Genomic DNA, 21320 nt, shown 5'->3' on the forward strand with positions numbered 1-21320 from the left:
ACACTGTCCCATCCACTGACCTCCACTATGTCGCCTCTGGTCCTGGCCTGCTCGGTTATGTTGTCCCCTGGGCCATTGGCTGCACCTGTATGGGAATCCAAGATGGCCTCCCAGTCTCCTCTGTTAGCTTCCAGCCAACCATCTACAGGAAAATGTTACTGTCCAGACTTAACAAACATGACACATGGATGGATTTTTAGACATGGATTTTTAGTGTGTTATTTGCCTGGTGATGTCTGACTTATGTTGAGATACACTGAGTGTACAACACATTAGGAATATCTTCCTAATATTGAGTGACACCCCCATTTCCTTTCAGAACAGCCACAATTTGTTGAGGCATGGACTCTACAAGGTGTCGAAAGCGTTCCACAGGGATGCTGGCCCATGTTGACGCCAATGTTGTGTCAAGTTGGCTGGATGTCCTGTGGGTGGTAGACCATTCTTGATACACTCAGGAAACCATTGAGCATGAAAAACCCAGCAGCGTTGCAGTTCTTGACACACTCAAACCGGTGCGCCTGGCACCTACTACCATAACCTGTTCAAAGGCACTTAAATATTTTGTCTTACCCACCCTCTGAATGGCACACATACACAATTCATGTCTCAATTGTCTCAAGGCTTAAAGAACCCTTCTTTAACCTGTCTCCTCCCTTTATCTACACGGATTAAAGTGGATATAACAGGTGACATCAATAAGGGATCCTAATTTTCACATGGTCAGTCTATATCATGGATAGAGCAGGTGTTCCTAACGATTTGTACACTTGGTGTACACATTTCAGTTTTGTATTTTATACAAATTGAATTGATATTGTTTAATAAATGAAGTACTCATATTGTTTCATATGAGTTTAATAGAAAATGAATAGCCAGGCACATTAGTATTCCCATTGAAGATCTATTACTGTATGTAGGCTATATGTATTTCTCCCTTACCTTGCTCCCCCATCTTTAGTCCACTCAGCAGGTCAATGCTCTCTGGTCCGTCTTCTATTGTCTCCTCTTTGACTAGCAGCAGATCAGGCATCCCATCCTCCATGTTTACTGACTGTAAGAGATACAGAGAGGATGTTAGATCAATAATTCTGATATGAGCACCGTGCTATGGAGCATCTTCTGATTGGGCAATGAGGGATTGCTATTAATACTATGCAAACGTGTTAGTTGATTTGAGTACTTGACACTCTTTAAAGGGATAGTTTGTGATTTTGGAAATTATCTACTTCCTCAGTCAGATTAACCTGTGGATACCATTTTTACGTCTCTGCGTCCAGTATGCAAGAAGTTAGAGGCAATTTCGCGAGCCAGCTTAGCGCAAAGACTGGAAGTCTTCAGGTACAGCTAGCATGTAACTTTAAAGAGTGTCAAGTAATAAAATCAACGAATAATTCAAAGGCATCGTCCCACACTTAAAACAAAAATAATCAAGTCCTGGGCACCTAGTCTCAGAGTACAAGTGATAATCTAGGATCTTTCCAAATAGAAAAGGCAAAACTGCTCCTAGATCTGCAAACCTACTCTGACACATTTTGTGGATATGGGTCCTGACCTAATACCATACAGACAGTAAGTAGTTCACAGTGGGCTCACCTCAGTGTGTGTGGTCCTGTGCTGCTCAGCTAGTTCCTCTGTGGGTTCAGGAGGAGGTGTAGTTTGGTTGTCCTCCATGACCATGTTCCCCAGACCCTCCTCACACCCCTCCTCCTTCATCCGCAGCACCTCTGGACCCTCCTCCTCCTGGAAGAGAGACGTGATGCAGATTACACAGACATACACTCCCTCAGGTACATACACACAGATAATAAACACACTTTCAACATGGAGTGTTTACCCATCCCCACTATTTTTGAGTCCTATACTGTAGTTATATAATGACTTCATTGTTGTTAAACCCATCATGGTGGACATAAATATGATGATGTAGGTAAAAACAAGTCAGCTATGATAAGTCAAAAGTCATCATCAGAAAAACCTGACTAAACTATAATGACGTGTACAGTAGGTGTTTGTTAGTGTGTGGGTATGTGTAGGTATATTTAGTAAGTGTATATTGGTTATAAAGCACTGTTGTATGTATGCAGAATAGGGTGAGATCAGATGTGATGTATACTAAAGAGAGTCTCAATGAAAGTCTTAGAATGAAAAGTCACATTTTGTGTTTATTAAACATAAACAAGTGTTAAATATATCATATGAAAACCACACATACACATCAACAAAAACAACTGCATTCATTCAAGTGTCTTGGGGGGACAAAAATAAGTTGTTGAATGGAAGCAATGAAAAGGGCATTTGTGAAAATCGTATAGACTACACAGTACAAACACAATATGTATCAGACTTTAGGCTTATATGCCTTATATATCACACAATGTCTGGATTCAATATTCTACCCAGTAATATTGAACACTGAAATCTGTTACTCTCATTATTCCAAATTCATCTGTGGATCTTTTCTACTGACAACAATGAAAATAAATCTTTGTCTTTAATGTAGGGTTTGATCTAAAAGTCAGAAGCTGTTGGGTGGAATTTTTACTTTCTATGTTATACAGTGGAATGGTTTTTCTGCTGGTGTGTCCAGAGGCAACTCCTCTCTGAGAACCTCCTCCTGCAGTGCATACAGGTGAAGGGCCTCTCTCCTGTGTGGACCCTCTGGTGCCTCTTCAGGTCACCAGCCTGGGCGAAGCGCATGTGACACTGGGTACAGCTGAATGGTTTCTCACCTGTGTGGACCCTATGATGCCTCTTCAGGGTGCCAGCTTGGCTGAAGCACATGTGACACTGGGTACAGCTGAAGGGTTTCACCCCAGTGTGGATCCTCTGGTGGACCTCCACCTTCTGGAGGCAGCTGAAGCCTTTGTTACAGAACATGCAGAGGAACCGTTTCTCTTTACTATTGCCTGATGTGGCTCCCCCTCCCTGAGCCTGAGCTCGAGCCCTGTTGTTTGAGTTCAATACCTGATTGAAAAGGATGCGGCCGTGTGAATCGGAAGGTGCCATCGACTTAGACACTGGGTCGCGATCCCTGAACGCATGTAAAGGGGAGTTGGTTGCGACATTTAGATTTGTCTCTAAGCTCTCCCTGTAGTTTAAGAAGTCACTAGTGTTGCCCTGCGAGTGTCCTTCTAACTGAGTCTCGTCTGCATTCCATGTCAGAGGAGTGTCGCCCTCCACTTTTACCTCATCTACGACCAGACCCTCCCCTTTCTTATCTAGGCACCCTTCAGAATATACACTACTACTGTACTGGTTCCAGTTCCCTCTCATTGGATTAGTCTGTGTATCTAAGCCCACAGGTATGTCACCAGGTATCATCTCTGTCCCTGTAGAGTATGAACAGGATGGATCATTGCCAGTCTGTAACGAGTCACTTGGGTCCTGATGAGACAAAACTGTCCTCGGGCTCGTGTTACCATAAAGTAAATGCTCTGAGTGGGGAGCAGGAGGACAGCCCAGTCGGTCCAGCACCGTTAGAGTCTCGATATCTGTTTCTGACTTGAGGAAGACGTTCTGCGTTCCACTAACCTCCGGCGTTCCACTGACCTCCGTGATGCTGTGTTGGGTCCTGGGCTGCACTGTGGCGGTGGTGGGGTCCTCTGTGGCTACAGGGTGCACGCCAGCCGTTCCAGTCTGAATGTTTCTACTGTGCCATGGGTCCTCTTCTCCTTCAGACCTCTCCAGCTTGACCGCAGGACCTGCTGCCTCTGCAGACTGACAAGAAGAAAGGAAGTTATTACTGGTACATGAGTTGAATTGGATAACAATGTCATAGGGAAGTCTAACAAACTCCCCGATGGCAGTTAAATTACGATGTAAATGGAAACTAGTAAATAGCTGAGGGGAGCCTTTCTGAAATAAACAGAACACATTTTATTCACAAAGTAACTAATTTTTAATGCAACACTATTTCACTAACCTCTATCATGATAACGTGCTGAGTTGAGGTTCCACTTCCCTCGTCAACAGTGATTGGTTGGTCATCTCTCCATGTACCGTGTCCCGCTGGCTTCACAAAGTTCCTGTGGCCTCCAGTGAGATGTCCTTCACCTGAGAGAATTATTAGGGGTTATAAGCTGGGTGGTTCGAGCCCTGAATGCTGATTGGCTGACAGCCATGTCAGACTGTATACCACAGGTATGGCAAAACATTTACTTCTGTAATTACATTTGTAACCAGTTTATAATTGCAATAAGGCACCTCTGGGGGTTTGTGGTATATGGCCAATATACCACGGCTACGGGCTGTATCCAGACACTCCGTGTTGCATTGTCCATAAGAACAGCCCAGGCACCATGGTATATTGGCCATATACCACATCCCCTCAGGCTTATTGCTTAATTAAAGAAGTGGTTAGGTTAGCTACTGTCAATGCTCAACGGTATATTATAACCTATTGACACGGTCTAGAATTGGCAAGGATGTAAAGTAACACTTTGCATAACTTCTTGATATACTATTTATAGATCAATTGATGATGTTCTAGGCATCATATTGTTTTCAATACATAAATAATAGGAAATGCAGTAAATAAAGAACCTGGTTAGAATATGATATGGTGTGTTTGTGCAAGATAGCTAAGTAATCAGAGGAATTATTGCATACTATCCAAAAACTGACCAAGACCCAATTCTGGTTAACACATCTAAAGTTACACAAGTGCAGTGGGGAGACAGGCCGCGCAGCTCGACCTTCTGCTAAATGTACCTCTTGCCATTCCTCTGTATCGGTCGAGGATCTTGACACTACTGGGACGACTGGCGAGGACGCGCTCCCGTGCCACCTTCAGTTCCAGTTGCTGTAGTTTCCTCCGCAATCCCCTGTTTTCTTTCTGGCTTTGGGAAATTTCCAAACGAAACACTGCATAGTCGTCGTCTACGAGTTTACAGATCTCTGCCACGGCTGCATTCGCTAGCACCTCCATGATGGAGGCTATTTGAGTGTGAAAAACCATACCGTTATCCATTGTTAACAGCTACTAGCTAGCGTTACCTAACATCTATCAACCAAGTCTTGTCTCCAACGCAAATTAAAGACTACCTGGGGCAAATATGTGATGGTGTGCAGTTAAATTAGTCATAGTTTAAGTTCCATTTGTGTTAATGAATCTAACAAAAACGCTAACGTGAAAATTGTTCTTGGTCAACGCTTACTTCCGTTAACTTCTTCTTCTGTGAGGTTTTATGGCGAACTACACGCAAATGGTGTACTGCCGCCACCAACTGGACGGGGGTGGGGGGAAAAAAATCATAAAATAAATGTGAATTCCATTATGGGGATGGGAAAATAACATTTTACAAAACATTTACAAAACTACATTCCCATTTCCTTCAGTCATGAAAAACAAAATACCCTGTTCGGGCTCTGTGGCCTGAGAGGTGGGACTGCATGAGACAGTACTCCATGTAGAGGTGGGACTGCATGAGACAGTACTCCATGTAGAGGTGGGACTGCATGAGACAGTACTCCATGTAGAGGTGGGACTGCATGAGACAGTACTGCATGTAGAGGTGGGACTGCATGAGACAGTACTCCATGTAGAGGTGGGACTGCATGAGACAGTACTCCATGTAGAGCCTCGTCAAATATTTTAATCCTAGAAAGTGTTCCGTTGCAGAAGTGAAGTCTATCTTTCTTGACTTCTTTTCAACTTGTGCAGTGCCATTTACTCCTATCGCTATAAGATCCACAAAATCCACTTTCTTCACATGAATCATTTCTGGGTCCTGCTGCTGGTGATGGGGCCTACTCAGGCTCCTTTCCGTTCACCTTCACACTCCTGGGCCAGACTACACTCAATCATATGACCCACTGAAGAGATGAGTCTTCAGTAAAGACTTAAAGGTTGAGACTGAGTTTGCGTCTCTCACATGGGTAGGCAGACCGTTCCATAAAAATGGAGCTCTATAGGAGAAAGCCCTGGCTCCAGCTGTTTGCTTAGAAATTCTAGGGACAATTAGGAGGCCTGCATCTTGTGACCATAGCGTACGTGTAGGTATGTACGGCAGGACCAAATCAGAGAGATAGGTAGGAGCAAGCCCATGTAATGCTTTGTAGGTTAGCAGTAAAGCCAGTGTAGGGAGGCTAGCACTGGAGTAATATGATACATTTTTTTGGTTCTAGTCAGGATTCTAGCAGCCGTATTTAACACTTACTGAAGTTTATTTAGTGCTTTATCCGGGTAGCCGGAAAGTAGAGCATTGCAGTAGTCTAACCTAGAAGTAACAAAAGCATGGATACATTTTTCTGCATAGTGATATTACGTCTGATCTCACAATGTAATGTATGTTTAGATAGGTGTAATCTAGAGCTAAGCATGTTGATTTTTAACTCGCTCGTTGAATTATGCAAGAGAACGTGACAACGTGACAGTCTAGGTGAGTACAGGTTGGGTAGACGGAGCAAGTGATTGGTGGTTGCAGCCTTGTTCCTCCCTTTTATGTTAATGTTTTAATATATTCAAGAACAATGTTTATTTATGCAAAAAAAAGACATAACATTTGCTTTATTTTAACACAAAATATATTTAAAAAAAATACCCGATACAATAATAAAATGTATATATGAGTACATTGTAAGAAAAACAAGTGAAATGTAATAATACTTTGATGACCTAAATTCCCACAATAAATCCCTGATCTCCATTCATGTTGAACAGAATCATCCCATTGTCTTAATTGCACTGCACAGATGGAACAGAAATTCCAGAAGATTGATTTGGTAGTAGTAGCAGATAACTTTTAGGGCCAAAGTAGTGGGAAGAGGTGGTGGGTTTGTTGGGAATAGTGGCGTGTATGTAGGGTAAGATGGTGGTGCAATTAAATCCCCCCAATCTACTTTTCTGTGAACAAAATGTGAAATTCACACTACGACCGGTGAAAGACAGCAATACGCAACTAAGCGTCTAGTCTGCCGGGAAAGCCACACGAAGAAGAGTGTAAACGGAAGTGAACACTAAGAACATTTTCCACGTTAGCGTTTTTGTTGTTATTTAGATTTTATTAATTATTAACACCCTGGAATACAAAAATAGGAATAATTTAACTGCACAGCATCACATACTTACGACATGTAGTCTTTAATTCGCGTTGGAGACAGGACTTGGTTGATAGGTGTTATCTAGGTAACGCTAGCTAGCTAGCTGCTAACAATGGCTAACTGTATGGTTTTTCAAACTCAAATAGCCTCCATCATGGAGGTGCTAGCGAATGCAGCCGTGGCAGAGATCTGTAAACTTGTAGACGACGACTATGCAGTGTTTCGTTTGGAAATAACTCAAAGCCAGAAAGAAAACAGGTCTTTGCGGAGGAGACTACAGCTACTGGAACTGAAGGTGTCACGGGAGCGCGTCCTCGCCAATCGACCCAGCAGTGTCAAGATCCTCGACAAATACAGAGGAATGTCAAGAGGTAACGTTACGTTTTTCAGAAGGCATGGGTTGTCGCCCCGTTCTCAGCTGCACATGTGTTCATAGGTGTTACCCAGAATTGGGTCTTGGTCCGTTTTTGGATAGTATGCAATAATTCCCCAGATTATTTAGCAAAGAAACAATATATTCTAACCTGATTATTAATTTACAGCATGGCCTATGATTTAATCAATGAAAACAATGTAATACATGGAACATAATACATAGATAGTAAAAACCCTGTTGGCTTGGGTATTCAAACCAGCAACCATCTGGTTACTGGCCCAACGCTCTAACCGCTAGGCTACCTACCGCCCTGTATATCAAGATAAATTACCTTATGTCCTTGCCATTTCTAGACATTGTCAATAATGGACAATATACAGTTGAACATTGACAGTAGCAAACCTAACCACCTCTTTCCCCCAAACGCTCTCAGGTGAAGGACATCTCACTGGAGGCCACAGGAGCTTTGCGAAGCCTGTGGGACACAATACATGGAGAGATGACCAACCAATCACTGTTGATGAGGGGAGTGGAACCTCAACCCAGCACATTATCATGATAGAAGTTAGTGTAATAGTGTTGCATAAAAATGGTGTTATTTGTAAATCAAACGTGGCCTGTTTATTTCAGAAAGGCTCCCCTCAGCTATTCACTTGCTTACGTGTACATCCTAATTAATCTGCCATAGAGGCATTGTTATCTTCCCTACGACATTGTTATCCAACTCAACTCATGTATCGGTAATAAACTCCTCTCTTCTTATGTCAGTCTGCAGATGCAGAGGATGCAGGTCCTGGGGTCAAGCAGGAGAGGTCTGAAGGACAGGAGGACCCACAGCATAGCAGAGACATCCAGACTGGTGCGGCTAGAGAGCCCCCTGTAGCCATGGATGAACCCACCACTGCCCCAGTGCAGCCCAGGACCCAACGAAGTGGCACGGAGGTCAGTGGAACGCCGAACGCCGTCCTCAAGTCAGACACAAAGACTTTAACGGGCCTGGGGCGACTGGGCTGTCCCCCTGCTCCCTGCACAGAGTATATACTTTACGGTAGCTCGAGGACGGTTTTGTCCCATCAGGACTCAGGTAACTCGTTACAGACTCACAATGATCCGTCCTGTTCATATGCTACAGGGACACAGATGATGTCTGGTGACTTGCCTATGGGCTTAGATACACAGACTAATCCAATGAGAGGGGACTGGAACCAGTACAGTAGTAGTGTAAACTCTGAAGGGTTCCTAGATAAGAAAGGGGAGGGTCTGGTCGTAGATGAGGTGACTGTGAAAGTGGAGGATGACGCTCCTCTGACATGGAATGCAGACGAGACTCACTTAGGAAAAGGACACTCGCAGGGCAACACAAGTGACTTCTTATACTACAGGGAAAGCTTAGAGACCAATCTAAATGTCGCAACCCACTCCCCTTTACACCGAGTGACCATGTTGATGGCACCTTCCAATTCACAAGGCAGCGTCCTTTTCGAACAGGTATCGAACTCAAATGATCAAAAGGCCAAGGAGCGGGAAGGGGCAACAACAACGGGTGGTAAAGAGAAGCGGTTTCTCTGCATGTTCTGTAACAAAGGCTTCAGCTGTTCCCAGAAGGTGGAGATCCATCAGAGGGTCCACACAGGGGTGAAACCCTTCACCTGTATCCAGTGTCACATGCGCTTTGCCCATGCGGGCAACCTGAAGAGGCACCAGAGGGTCCACACAGGGGTGAAACCCTTCAGCTGTACCCAGTGTCACATGTGCTTCGCCCAGGCTGGTGACCTGAAGCGGCACCAGAGGGTGCACACAGGGGAGAAACCCTACAGCTGTACCCAGTGTCCCATGCGCTTCGCCCAGGCAGGTGACCTGAAAAGGCACCTGAAGGTCCACACGTGAGGAGGCCATTTGCCTGTACGCACTGCAGGAAGAGGTTCTCGGAAAGGAGCTACCTCAGTATACACCAGCAGAAAAACCACTCCACTCCATATCTTCTGACATTTAGATCAAACCCTGCATTAAAGACAAAGATTCATTTTGATTGTTGTCAACAGAAAAGATCAGCAGATGCATTTGGAATAACGAGAGTAACCGATTTCAGTGTTTAATATTCCTGGGTAGAATATTGCATCCAGACATTGTGTGACATATATATATAAGCCTAAAAAGTCTGTTACATATTGTGTTTGTACTGTGTAGGATATATGATGTCCGCAAATGCATGTTTCATTACTTCCATCGTCAATACATTTTTTCCCAAGACACTTTTAATAAAAAAAGTTCATGCAGATTTTTACGTGTGGTATTCATATGGTGTATTTGACACTTGTTCAATAAACATAAAATTGGACTTTTCATTCTTAGACTTTCATTAAGGAAGCGCTTTATAATCAATATAGACTTAAATATAATAAATATACGTACACATATCCACACACTAACAAACACCTACTGTACATGTCAAAATAGTTTAGTCAGGTTTGTCTGATGATGACATAGCTGACTTATATTTACCCACATCATCATATTTACATCAACCATGATGGGTTTAATAACAATGAAGTCATTCTGTGACTACAGTATAGGACTCAAACGTAGTGGGGATGGGTAAACACTCCAAGTGTTTTGTTATCCGTGTGTGTGTGTGTACGTACCTGAGGGAGTGTATGTCTGTAATCTGTATCACCTGTCTCTTCCAGGAGGAGGAGTGTGAGGAGGGTCTGGGGAACCCTGAGGGGACCATGGTCATGGAGGACAACCAGCCTAAACCTCCTCCTGAACCCACAGAGGACCCAGCTGCGCAACACAGGACCACACACAGTCTCACTGAGGTGAGCCCACTGAACTACTGTCTGAATGATATTCGACTTTGTGGATACGGGCCCAGGTCTTGATATATTTTGTCAAAAGTGTGGGACAATGTCTTTGAGTTATCTAACCAGTAGCAAATTAACTTACATGTTGCATAGTACTCATAGCAATCCTTCATTGCCCAATCAGAAGATGGTCCATAGCAGGGTGCTGATATCAGATGTCTTGATCCAACACCCTCTCACTCTGTATCTCTTACAGTCAGTAGACATTGAGGATGGGAAGCCTCATCTGCTGCTGGTCAAAGAGGAGACAATAGAAGACGGACCAGTGAGCATTGATCTGCTGAGTGGACCTAAGATGGGGGAGCAAGTTAAGAGAGAAATACATATAGCCTACATACAGTAATAGATCTTCAATGGGAAAACTGATGCGCCTGACAATTTTCTTGTCTGTATTTTCTTCATTCATTAAATTAAATCAATACAACTTATGTTTACATACACATAATGTATGAACTTGACCAGGTAATTGACAAAAAAACTCCATATGTAGAGTTTTCTCTGCCATGTTTTTAGTCTATTTTCTGACCTCTTCTTGTAGGTGGGTGGCTGGAGGCTAACAGAGGAGACTGGGCAGTCATCTTGGATTCCCAGACCGGTGCAGCCAAGGACCCAGGGGACAACATCACTGAGCAAGACAGGACCAGCGGTGATATAGTGGAGGTCAGTGGATGGAACAGCGTCCACAACTCTGGGCTGGGGAACAACACTGTTAACCACAACCAGAAACAGACAGTTGAACACAAAACAACATCCGAACTTAGTCTCCATGACAACAGACTGGCTGAGACCAGGACAAGGCGTAGATTCCATCCAGGACAGGGAGGTGTCCGTATGCGGCGGGAGAGAACAGGCGCTGCTCCTATAGTTGTGATTCAGAGAGACTGATGGTGCCTCAGGTTAACCCCCTAACACAGTGGTCACTAACCTTTTCTGAGTAAAGATCACTTTCTGAGTCAAAATGCAAGCTTATGCAACATGAACCTATTAAAAACGGTGAGGTTTGAGGTTTGTGAAGTAGGCTATAGGCCCAATACATTATCACCGCATATTGGCTTTGCTTGACTTTCCCTGCCAATACATTGTTTGGACAATTTGTAAAAAAATATATTTCAACATTTGAGATAGGCTACATGATCACACCGGCAATAGATCAGTTGTTGTATTACTTGTGAGGCACAGCTGAGTGAGCATACATTTAAATAGTTTATTTTTATTTTACTGGGCTGATGGTGCCTGCATCTGATGGTCAGTCTCAGCTGAGGGAGAGAGCAGCAGATGGGCTCTGCCTCCCAGTGTCCTGGCACTCACTCTTTCCGCTGCTGTCACTGACTAAAAAGGTCTGGAGTCGCACCCCATTATGTCTGCCTCATGCACATGTTGTTACCCTTATGAACAGAGAAGGTGAAATATTCTTCGATATGAAAAAACAAAAACAAGCCGCAAATAACAACAACAACGCAAGCCTACCACACTTTCCTACTCATTCATTACAACTACAGTGCTGGTTGTAGTGCTAGTGGAAGTAGGAAGAATGTGCATTTTATGGCTTATAAAAGTGTTGAATACAAAGTGTTGACAGTTCTGAGTAAGAACTTAAACATGAACTCACTCATATAAACAGCAGCTCTTTGCTGTATTCGTTGACAGTCTTTCTCTAGTCATGGTTTGAAACGTTTTGAAATCTCACAGTATCAACTTGGCTGTAGCTTTCTTTTAAGCTTGCTACGTTACTGCAGACACAGTAATCTGAGCCGTCCGATTGGCCGGGGGTAGGCCTATAGTGCTCTGGATTTGCTCTCCGGGCCTGCCGGGATAGCAGAGTTGACCCATTTCATGTGTCTGAAGGTACAGTGGGAACACAGCTGAATCAGTTGCACCTACCACCAACAGCGCGAGACGAATACAAATAAATAGGAACGCAAGGCTTTATCATTGGGTTTTTTACAGAAATGTTTGCCGATCGACCAGTTGGTGACCACTGCCCTAACAGGTGCCGCCTTCAGCCTGCCTTTATATAGGATCTATCAACTGAAACATGGACCCTGCGACAACACAGACACTCCCTGGCCTTCGTCCTCCTCACACTCTCCTGTTAAACCAGACATCAGACAATACCAGTGCCTCAACACTAAATGGCTACACAAGCCCATTGACAAATGACAGTAGTAGTAACGCTATCAGTAGATCCAGTGGCCATAATAAGCACTTCCTGTGTTTGTTCTGTGGGCAAGCCTTCAGTTTCCCCAAACAGGTGGAGATCCACCAGAGGATACACACGGGGGAAAATCTGTTTGGTTGCCATCTGTGCCAAGCAAGTTTCTCTCACTCGTCCAAACTGAACAGGCACCACACAGGTGAGAAACCCTACAGAAACCCTACAGTGAGAAGAGCTTCTCCCACCTGCACCAAGATGCGCCTGTACGCACTGCTACGCAAATGCTTTACTGATAAAAAGTGACAACTATGTCCCTTTAGCTCAGGGGTGGGCAATTACTGTCCTCGAGGACCTGTTTGGTGTCACAGTTTTGCCCCAGCTAACACACCTGACTCCAATAATCACCTAATCATGATCTTCATTTTAGAATGCAATTTGATTAATCAGCTGTGTTTGCTAGGGATGGAGAAAAAGTGTGACACCAATCATGCCCTCGAGGACTGGAGTTGCCCATCCCTGCTTCAGCTTTTATAGTGAGGTAATTATAGTGCCTTAATTAATGTTTACTTAACATGAAGTGGTGAAGATGTGTGCAATGTAACGTTGAACCTTTTCCAAAGTATTCTAAAATGTATTTTATCAAAGTGAGGGTACCAGATTTACAATAAAAGGTCAAGTGTTACCATAGGGAGAAGTTATTCTACTTGTTACATTGTTTTGTGCAATAAAAGGACTGTACTTCAAAGTTATGTCAGTATATGACTATTTTGTTTAAATTAAATACATATTCAACTCTGTGCTGACTGACTTGGTTATTTTTGCATCATTGCAGGGACTGAGTTTCCCTTAACTCAGTCGAACCAAAACATTATACTTAATTCTTGGATCAACACAAATTGACATTTTTTATAATAAACTCCAATGGCTCCATATTGTTACGCACTTGAATCACAGTATTAGAGATGGGCTTGACTGGTTAACATTTTATAATATCATGTTTCTGTTTGTACAGCAAGGCGTTTCTTATATAAACCTTTATGCTCTTTTGTGCAATTTGTTTTTACAGTCTGCAGTCCATGAGGACCTGCTGATATCAGGTGTTGCTGGCGGGAGAGACTGGAACTTTGAGGCGGCTGGCCACAAACCCTGGCCCTGGATCAGAACCCTGGATCAGGAACCATCGCGCTTCCTTCCCGATTTGGAACTAGGACCGAACCATGAGGGACAGAGACTCCACCACACAGAACACAACCAGTGGACAGGTGGACTGAACAACCTCAGTCCTGGTGGTCATCAGAGAGACAGAGGCTCCAGTCAGGGATCCAGTCTGCAGCCCAGACCCTTCTCTTCACAGTCTCAGTGCAGGGATGAAGCAGGGCCTGGAGCTGATAGAGACAGAGATAGACCCTCCTGTTCCTATGATACAAACATCACAGTATCCATGATGAACAGAGCAGGTCACCCTGGGCTTCAGCCTTCACAGAGGGTGGTGGGAGACCCCTCTGGTGGTAGTCTAATAGGAAGTCTCTCTTCCCCTTCAGGATCTCATCATAGAAGACCTGGGTCTAGCCTTCCTCAGCTACCTCAGGTTTACCACACCAATACAGACATGGTCAGGATGGGCGTTCACAACAAGAGGTACCTAGCCCATAACACAGAACACAATCCCAACAACACCCATACAATGGGTAGAGGTCAAGGAAGGAGCTCAAAGACTAACCAACTGAGGGTGGTGGCTCCTGCTTCTACCTCCGGTGTCATTGGCTCACAACGTGGGAGGCCAAGCGTTAGGTCGGACGCAGACAAGCCGCATGCATGTCCCACATGTGGGAAGCGTTTCACTGAGGCGAACTATGTGAAGAGGCACCAGACTGTTCACACCAAGGAGAGGCCCTTCAAGTGTAAATTGTGTTACAAGAGCTTTGCCTTCTTGAGTAACCTTATCAGACATAAGAGTGTCCACAATGGGAAGAAATTGTAGCATTGTTGCTTGAGATGTACAAAAGGGGATATCTGAGAACCATTTTTTAGCTGACATAATATATTTATCATGTGAAATGTCTTGGGGCAAGAGGTTAATTAATCACATACCTCTCCTTAAAACCCTTTGTTAACTTTGTAAATACCTGTTTTTAGAGAGACAATAGCCTAAACATAGTCTAGAACATGGACAGTTGAATATTTACCGTACTGAGGTTGACGTAGATGGAATAAAGTAATTGTATTGTATTAATTTCTACTGTATTTTTACTAACCCAAAGATGAGTCATTTCCTGACAGGCTGCAGGAGTGCTCCACGGGAGATGTGGCATTTGATATAAATATGAGGATGGTTCTTCTAGCCCACGAACTTGGACTTGGTTATGCAGCTCTAAAGAAAATAAGCAAAGTCCTAGGGATTCCTTCCTTGCTTCTCAGCTCATATCAGAGACATGACAGGTGAATAAAAAGGGAGAGTAGGCCATTATTGTCAGGTAACTTGCTGTGTATACATAATATTTATTTCCTTGCTCCAGCAAATGTATTCAAAGTTAAGAAAACAGAGTAATAGGAAGACATAACTATCCAACGAGACTGTCACATAGGCCTACAGTGTCATAGGGCTGTAGCCTAATGTGATTGGTGAGAAATGAGCTTAACATAAAGTAAATACATGCTGATATGCTAATATTTACATAGGGTAACATGCTGATATTTAGTCCTGCAGTTATGTCTGTAATGTCGACAGACATAATAAGTACTTTTCCCCCTACTTTAGTTGCAGAAATTCACAGAGGGCTACTAGTCAACGGAGAGTGCTACAAAGATAATTAGAAGAGCATACGCAATTATAGACCCAGACACAGCAAAGTTTCTGAATGAGGATGCCATCATAGACATTAATGTATCCTTCGATGGCACTTGGAACAAGAGATGATTCACTTCCAACTACGGGATAGGTGTGTGCATTGGTGCTGGTACCAGCGAGCCATAGAAAATGGTGAAGATCGACCCTGTCATAAAAAAACTTGGAGGCCATACATTTTTAATAGAGATGTTTCGCAGAAAATGGCACCTGTATATCATATGTCAAATGATAACGTCCTCAAAAGAATGTAGCACGGAGGAACCCAGAATGCAAATGAATGTCTGAACTCTGTAAATATGGTCACGATGCCCCAAAACTGTCTTCGTGGGCAAAAGACGCATTGACGGAACAGCCAGTACGGCAATACCCACGTTCAATGAGGGAGCCACTGCTATAACAAAGTTGATGAACAAATTGTGGCTTGAAAGCACTTTGGTGACACTGGAGCAATCAGAGAGGAGTTGTGAGAGCTGATGCTGCTTCAATGGAGTGTGCCAAGAGGTCCCATGACACAGTCAAAAAAGTAAAGCGTCACCAGCAATAACTCAAAGAGGGCCTTACATATGGGGCAGGCATAGCTGATTAATGTTCTGCACATTTCAACAGCCATACAGAATCCTTGTATGTGACAAATTGAGCAAAGCGATATGAGAATTTGCCCTAAGACTGCATATTTGCCCAACAGACGAGTATTCAAAGCAAATGCTCTATTGCTTGAAACAAATGTATTAAACGTGCTAATATATTTGTAAAATGTATATTTGATGTTTACTTTTCAGTTTAGAAGTGATATATGAATAAGAGTTTCATTAATGTGACATAAATTGTCATATTTTTGGAAAGTACATTCTAATTGCATTAGCGTCTTTATCGGGCATTTTCTCAAAATGACATGTTCCCGGTACGCAAATTCATTTTCTCAGTCTTCAAAGGACGTACATTCCCATTATTCCACACACAAGTTCTTAGGTCTTTTAGTCAGACTTTTACAGGGGCTTTTTTATATATATCTTGTATCGTTCTGATTTTAAGTGTCATTTTATGTGTAAATATATGCAATATATGCATCCGTCATACTGAAGTGTATTTTAAATAATTCCATGAATTGGCAATATTTTAATAAACTGATCTGTAAAAGACTGACCATTGAGTGTCTTAACACAATAAAACAAAAAAAAACATTCTGCCTTGAAGCAATGTGTTGAAAAACAGATTATCATTATATGCAAATTAGCGCATATTTAAGGACGATTTGCATATTTTAAATTTTAAATAAATAAAACTTGTAATATAATATCTTGTATTTATGTATACTTTCAACTGGTAAAGTTTCAGTCTGATGAGAGTAAAGAAAAAATATCCTTATTAGCCTGTGGTCCCTGGCCTTAAAATTATTATTAACCTTTCTAGGGCAGGCGTTCCGCTAGCGGAACCCCTCGACAACATTCCGCTGAAAAGGTTAATAATAAAAGGCGGAACTTTCACACATTAAGTCCAATACAGCAAATGAAAGATAAACTTCTTGTTAATCTACCCATCGTGTCCGATTTCAAAAATGCTTTGCAGCGAAAGCACAACATATGATTATGTTAGATCACCGACAAGTCAAAAAAACACACCAACATTTTTCCAACCAAAGATAGGAGTCACAAAAAGCAGAAATATAGATCAAATTAATCACTAACCTTTGATGATCTTCATCAGATGACACTCATAGGACATCATGTTAAACAATACATGTATGTTTTGTTTGATAATGTGCATATTTATATCCAAAAATCTCAGTTTACATTGGCGCGTTACGCGCAGTAATGTTTTGATTCCAAAACATCCTGTGATTTTGCAGAAATACTCATAATAAACATTGATAAAAGATACTAGTGTTATTCACAGAATTAAAGATAGACTTCTTCTTAATGTAACCACTGTGTCAGATTTCAAAGAAACTTTACGGAAAAAGCATAATCTGAGAACGGCGCTCAGAGCCCAATCTAGCCAGAGAAATATCCGCCATTTTGGAGTCAACAGAAATTAGAAATAACACTATAAATATTCACTTACCTTTGATGATCTTCATCAGAAGGCACTCCCAGGAATCCCAATTCGACAATAAATGACTGATTTGTTCTATAAAAAGTCCATCATTTATGTCCAAATAGCCACTTGTTGTTAGCGTGTTCAGCCCAGTAATCCATCTTCATGAGGGGCGAGCACTTCGTCCTGACAAAAACTTGAAAAGTTACGTTACAGGTCGTAGAAACAAGTCAAACGATGTATGGAATCAATCTTTAGGATGTTTTTAACATAAAACATCAATAATGTTCCAACCGGAGAATTCCTATGTCTGAAGAAAAGCCATGGAACGAGAGCTAACTCTGTCGGGAGCAAGCGTCACGAGCCTGAGACACTCTGCCAGACCACTGACTCAAACAGGTCTCATGAGCCCCTCCTTTATAGTAGAATCCTCATTGAAGTTTCTAAAGACGGTTGACGTGACTCCATAGACACTGTGTATTTGGTAGGCCAAGCTTTGAAAAACTACAAACCTCAGATTTTCCATTTCCTGGTTGGATTTTTTTCAGGTTTTCGCCTGCCATATGAGTTCTGTTATGCACACAGACATCATTCAAACAGTTTTAGAAACTTCAGAGTGTTTTCTATCCAATACTAATAATAATATTATTAGCATCTGGGACAGAGTAGGAGGCAGTTCACTCTGGGCACACTATTCATCCAAAAGTGAAAATGCTGCCCCCTATCCCAAAAGAGTTTAAACAGTAACATGCAAAACACAAAAAACAGAACAGCCAGAAGGATTACACAAATAAATAATAATACAAATCCACATTATATCAAATCAAATACAGACATGTACCGAATACATTGACATTTTGTTTGGCATACGTTTGAATGATTCTAAATATTTGTCCAAATCCGATTTTGAAAAAGGGGTATTTTTCTTCATACATTTTTAATTTGTATGAAAAATATTCCTAATAAAATAGAGATTTATGACATACTGACATTCAATTGTGGAATTAGTGTAGTAAAATAATATGTCAAACTTAGATATTTCAATGGTTGTATGCATTTCTTTGCCAATATATCGTTTTTACATTGTAAACAATTACTAAATAAGTGTTCAATAGATTCAGTTTATTGATACAAAAACTACATTCACTGGTAACATCAGGTATATATTACGATTATTATATATTTTTTTTAACTAGGCATGTCAGTTAAGAACACATTTTTATTTACAATGACGGCCTACCGGGGTTAACTGCCTTGTTCAGGGGCAGAAAGACAGATGTTTACCTTGTTAGCTCGGGGATTCGATCCAGCAACCTTTCGGTTACTGTCCCAACGCTCTAACCACTAGGCTACCTGCTGAAATCAAGATATTACATGGGTAGAATCTATTGATAATCTTAAAGGAGATTACCTTTACTTTATTGGTCACCATTTGTGTGGAGTGAGCCAAGCACAGCACCAGTTTACATCAAACGATGAAACACAACAAAACACAACAAAAGAAGGAATATAATTCCTGTAGAAAATATCTCTTAATAAATGAATTTCTTATCTAGTAAACTTGTGCCATTCACCTGGATATCGCTTACAAAATGTTAATTGATTCCAATTTATCTTTATCTGTCTGATACCCAGAGGTTGTAAAGTTCTGGTCTTAAATAAAATAGACAGAATTCCCAGCTCACAATTGATCAGATCCAGATTTATTTGCGAGAGCTCTCTCGTGCATTTACAAATACATCTCTTTTATACCATCCTAACCTACGCACATACATACACACCAACATAGGGATGTTCTCATGAGTCTCACCACAGTTTATAACCACTCAGCTGACAGTTCCAGGCTCACCCAGATACTGGAGCTCTGGAGGGGCTCTCCCTGTCCTATTTTATCTCCCTAGATTTACAGCCAGGTCGGTTCAAACATAGGTTAATACTCGTCTTCATTCTCTTTCTACACCCACAAACATTCCTTTCTTCCTAGATCTATGCTATATAACCCCTTCCTAATGAACAAACATTATTTAACACTACTAGAAAGACAGGGTAAAATTATGTTAGTTATAATTCTACATTAAATGTATACATCATTTAGTCATTATTAATAAAAATCCCATAACACTGACCCACTGATTTGACAAAAATGGAACTGTTTGGCCATAATGACCATTGTTATGTTTGGAGGAAAAAGGGGGAGGCTTGCAAGCCGAAGGACACCATCCCAACCGTGAAGCATGGGGTTGGCAGCATCATGTTGTGGGGGTGCTTTGCTGCAGGAGGGACTGGTGCACTTAGCAAAATAGATGGCGTCATGAGGATGGAAAATTATGTGGATATATTGAAGCAACATCTCAAGACACCAGTCAGGAAGTTAAAGCTTGGTCGCAAATGGGTCTTCCACAATGACCACAAATATACTTCCTAAGTTGTGGCAAAATGGCTTGAGGACAACAAAGTCAAGGTATTGGAGTGACCATCACAAAGCCCTGACCTCAATCCTATAGAAAATTTGTGGTCAGAACTGAAAAAGCGTGTGTGAGCAAGTAGGCATTCAAACCTGACTAAGTTACACCAGCTCTGTCAGGTGGAATGGGCCAAAATTCCACCAACTTATTGTGGGAAGCTTGTGGAAGGCTACGTAAAACGTTTGACCCAAGTTAAACAATTTAAAGGCAATGCTACCAAATACTAATTGAGTGTATGTCAACTTCTGACCCTCTGGGAATGTGATGAAAGAAATCAAAGCTGAAAGAAATACTTCTCTCTACTATTATTCTGACATTTCACATTCTTAAAATAAAGTGGTGATCCTAACTGATTTAAGACAGGGAATTTCTACTAGGATTAAATGACAGAAATGGTGAAAAACTGAGTTTAAATGTATTTGGCTAAGGAGGATGTAAACTTCCGACTTCAACTGTAACTAGTCAGACCCTTTGCTTTGAGACTTGAATTTGAGCTCAGGTGCATCCTGTTTCCACCGATCATCCTTAAGATGTTTCTACAACTTGATTGGAGTCCACCCATTAAATTCAATTGATTGGGCATGATTTGGAAAGGCACACACCTGTCTAAGTATTCAGACCCTTTACTCAGTACTTTGATGAAGCACCTTTGGCACAGATTACAGTCTCGAGTCTTCATGGGTATGATGCAACAAGCTTGACACACCTCTATTTGGGGAGTTTCTCCCATTCTTTTCTGCAGATCCTCTCAAGCTCTGTCATGTTGGATGATGAGCGTTGCTGCATAGCTATTTCACGCTCTCTCCAGAGATGTTTGACCGTGTTCAAGTCCGGCCTCTTGCTGGGCCGCTCAAGGACATTCAGAGACTTGTCTCGAAGCCACTTAAGCATGGTATTGGCTGTGTGCTTAGGTTCATTGTCCTGTTGGAAGGTGAACCTTCGCCTCAGTCTGACCCTGGGTCTCGACCCCGCCCTGTGCAACTGGGTACTGGACTTCCTGACGGGCCGCCCCCAGGTGGTGAGGGTAGGTAATAACATCTCCACCCCGCTGATCCTCAACACTGGGGACCCACAAGGGTGCGTTCTGAGCCCTCTCCTGTACTCCCTGTTCACCCACGACTGCGTGGCCATGCACGCCTCCAACTCAATCGTCAAGTTTGCGGACAACACTACAGTGGTAGGCTTGATTACCAACAACGACCAGACAGCCTACAGGGAGGAGGTGAGGCCCCTCGGAGTGTGGTGTCAGGAAAATAACCTCACACTCAACGTCAACAAAACAAAGGAGATGATTGTGGACTTCAGGAAACAGCAGAGCGAGCACTCCCTATCCACATCGACGGGACAGTAGTGGAGAGGGTAGTAAGTTTTAAGTTCTTCGGCGTACACATCACGGACAAACTGAATTGGTCCACCCACACAGACAGCGTCAGAAGAAGGCGCAGCAGCGCCTCTTCAACCTCAGGAGGCTGAAGAAATCCGGCTTGTCACCAAAAGCACTCACAAACTTCTACAGATGCACAATCGAGAGCAT

At 42.4% G+C, this 21320-nt stretch overlaps 3 protein-coding genes across 5 annotated transcripts; 2 read left to right on the forward strand and 1 right to left on the reverse strand.

Annotated features, from left to right (window-relative positions):
- Nucleotides 1-2142: 2142 nt before the first annotated feature.
- On the reverse strand, nucleotides 2143-5152 carry LOC139374799 (uncharacterized). 2 transcript variants are annotated; one of them, XM_071115942.1, is made up of 4 exons: nucleotides 4714-5152; nucleotides 3926-4056; nucleotides 3819-3858; nucleotides 2143-3704 (listed from the first exon to the last, which is right to left on the reverse strand). In XM_071115942.1, the coding sequence occupies exons 1-4, from the start codon at nucleotides 4970-4972 to the stop codon at nucleotides 2554-2556; spliced, it is 1581 nt and encodes a 526-aa protein (XP_070972043.1). In that variant the 5' UTR covers nucleotides 4973-5152; the 3' UTR covers nucleotides 2143-2553. The 2 variants fall into 2 exon arrangements, with proteins under 2 accessions (XP_070972043.1, XP_070972044.1); XM_071115943.1 differs by lacking the exon at nucleotides 3819-3858 and having other exon boundaries at nucleotides 2267-3720; nucleotides 4714-5142.
- Nucleotides 5153-6924: 1772 nt separating this feature from the next.
- On the forward strand, nucleotides 6925-9765 carry LOC139374809 (uncharacterized). The gene is made up of 3 exons (XM_071115953.1): nucleotides 6925-7415; nucleotides 7854-7984; nucleotides 8189-9765. Exons 1-3 carry the CDS (start codon nucleotides 7157-7159, stop codon nucleotides 9305-9307), a joined length of 1509 nt encoding a protein of 502 aa, XP_070972054.1. The 5' UTR covers nucleotides 6925-7156; the 3' UTR covers nucleotides 9308-9765.
- Nucleotides 9766-10141: 376 nt separating this feature from the next.
- On the forward strand, nucleotides 10142-14668 carry LOC139374812 (uncharacterized). 2 transcript variants are annotated; one of them, XM_071115956.1, is made up of 5 exons: nucleotides 10142-10239; nucleotides 10481-10590; nucleotides 10821-10944; nucleotides 12900-12977; nucleotides 13506-14668. In XM_071115956.1, exons 1-5 carry the CDS (start codon nucleotides 10150-10152, stop codon nucleotides 14418-14420), a joined length of 1317 nt encoding a protein of 438 aa, XP_070972057.1. In that variant the 5' UTR covers nucleotides 10142-10149; the 3' UTR covers nucleotides 14421-14668. The 2 variants fall into 2 exon arrangements, with proteins under 2 accessions (XP_070972057.1, XP_070972058.1); XM_071115957.1 differs by lacking the exon at nucleotides 12900-12977.
- Nucleotides 14669-21320: the final 6652 nt, after the last annotated feature.

This window comes from Oncorhynchus clarkii, chromosome 19, assembly GCF_045791955.1.
Source record: "Oncorhynchus clarkii lewisi isolate Uvic-CL-2024 chromosome 19, UVic_Ocla_1.0, whole genome shotgun sequence".
Classification (NCBI taxonomy): domain Eukaryota; kingdom Metazoa; phylum Chordata; class Actinopteri; order Salmoniformes; family Salmonidae; genus Oncorhynchus; species Oncorhynchus clarkii.

Coding starts and splice junctions, on each gene's coding strand:
- LOC139374799 (XM_071115942.1), bottom strand. CDS start 4,972: ATGGATAACGGTATGGTTTTTCACACTCAAATAGCCTCCATCATGGAG. Junction 3,859..3,925: donor AGCACGTTATCATGATAGAG/GTTAGTGAAATA, acceptor TGTTTATTTCAG/AAAGGCTCCCCTCAGCTATT. Junction 3,705..3,818: donor TACTAGTTTCCATTTACATC/GTAATTTAACTG, acceptor CAGAGGCAGCAG/GTCCTGCGGTCAAGCTGGAG.
- LOC139374809 (XM_071115953.1), top strand. CDS start 7,157: ATGGCTAACTGTATGGTTTTTCAAACTCAAATAGCCTCCATCATGGAG. Junction 7,416..7,853: donor ATACAGAGGAATGTCAAGAG/GTAACGTTACGT, acceptor AAACGCTCTCAG/GTGAAGGACATCTCACTGGA. Junction 7,985..8,188: donor AGCACATTATCATGATAGAA/GTTAGTGTAATA, acceptor TTCTTATGTCAG/TCTGCAGATGCAGAGGATGC.
- LOC139374812 (XM_071115956.1), top strand. CDS start 10,150: ATGGTCATGGAGGACAACCAGCCTAAACCTCCTCCTGAACCCACAGAG. Junction 10,591..10,820: donor GGACCTAAGATGGGGGAGCA/AGTTAAGAGAGA, acceptor ACCTCTTCTTGT/AGGTGGGTGGCTGGAGGCTA. Junction 10,945..12,899: donor CCAGCGGTGATATAGTGGAG/GTCAGTGGATGG, acceptor TGTGTTTGCTAG/GGATGGAGAAAAAGTGTGAC.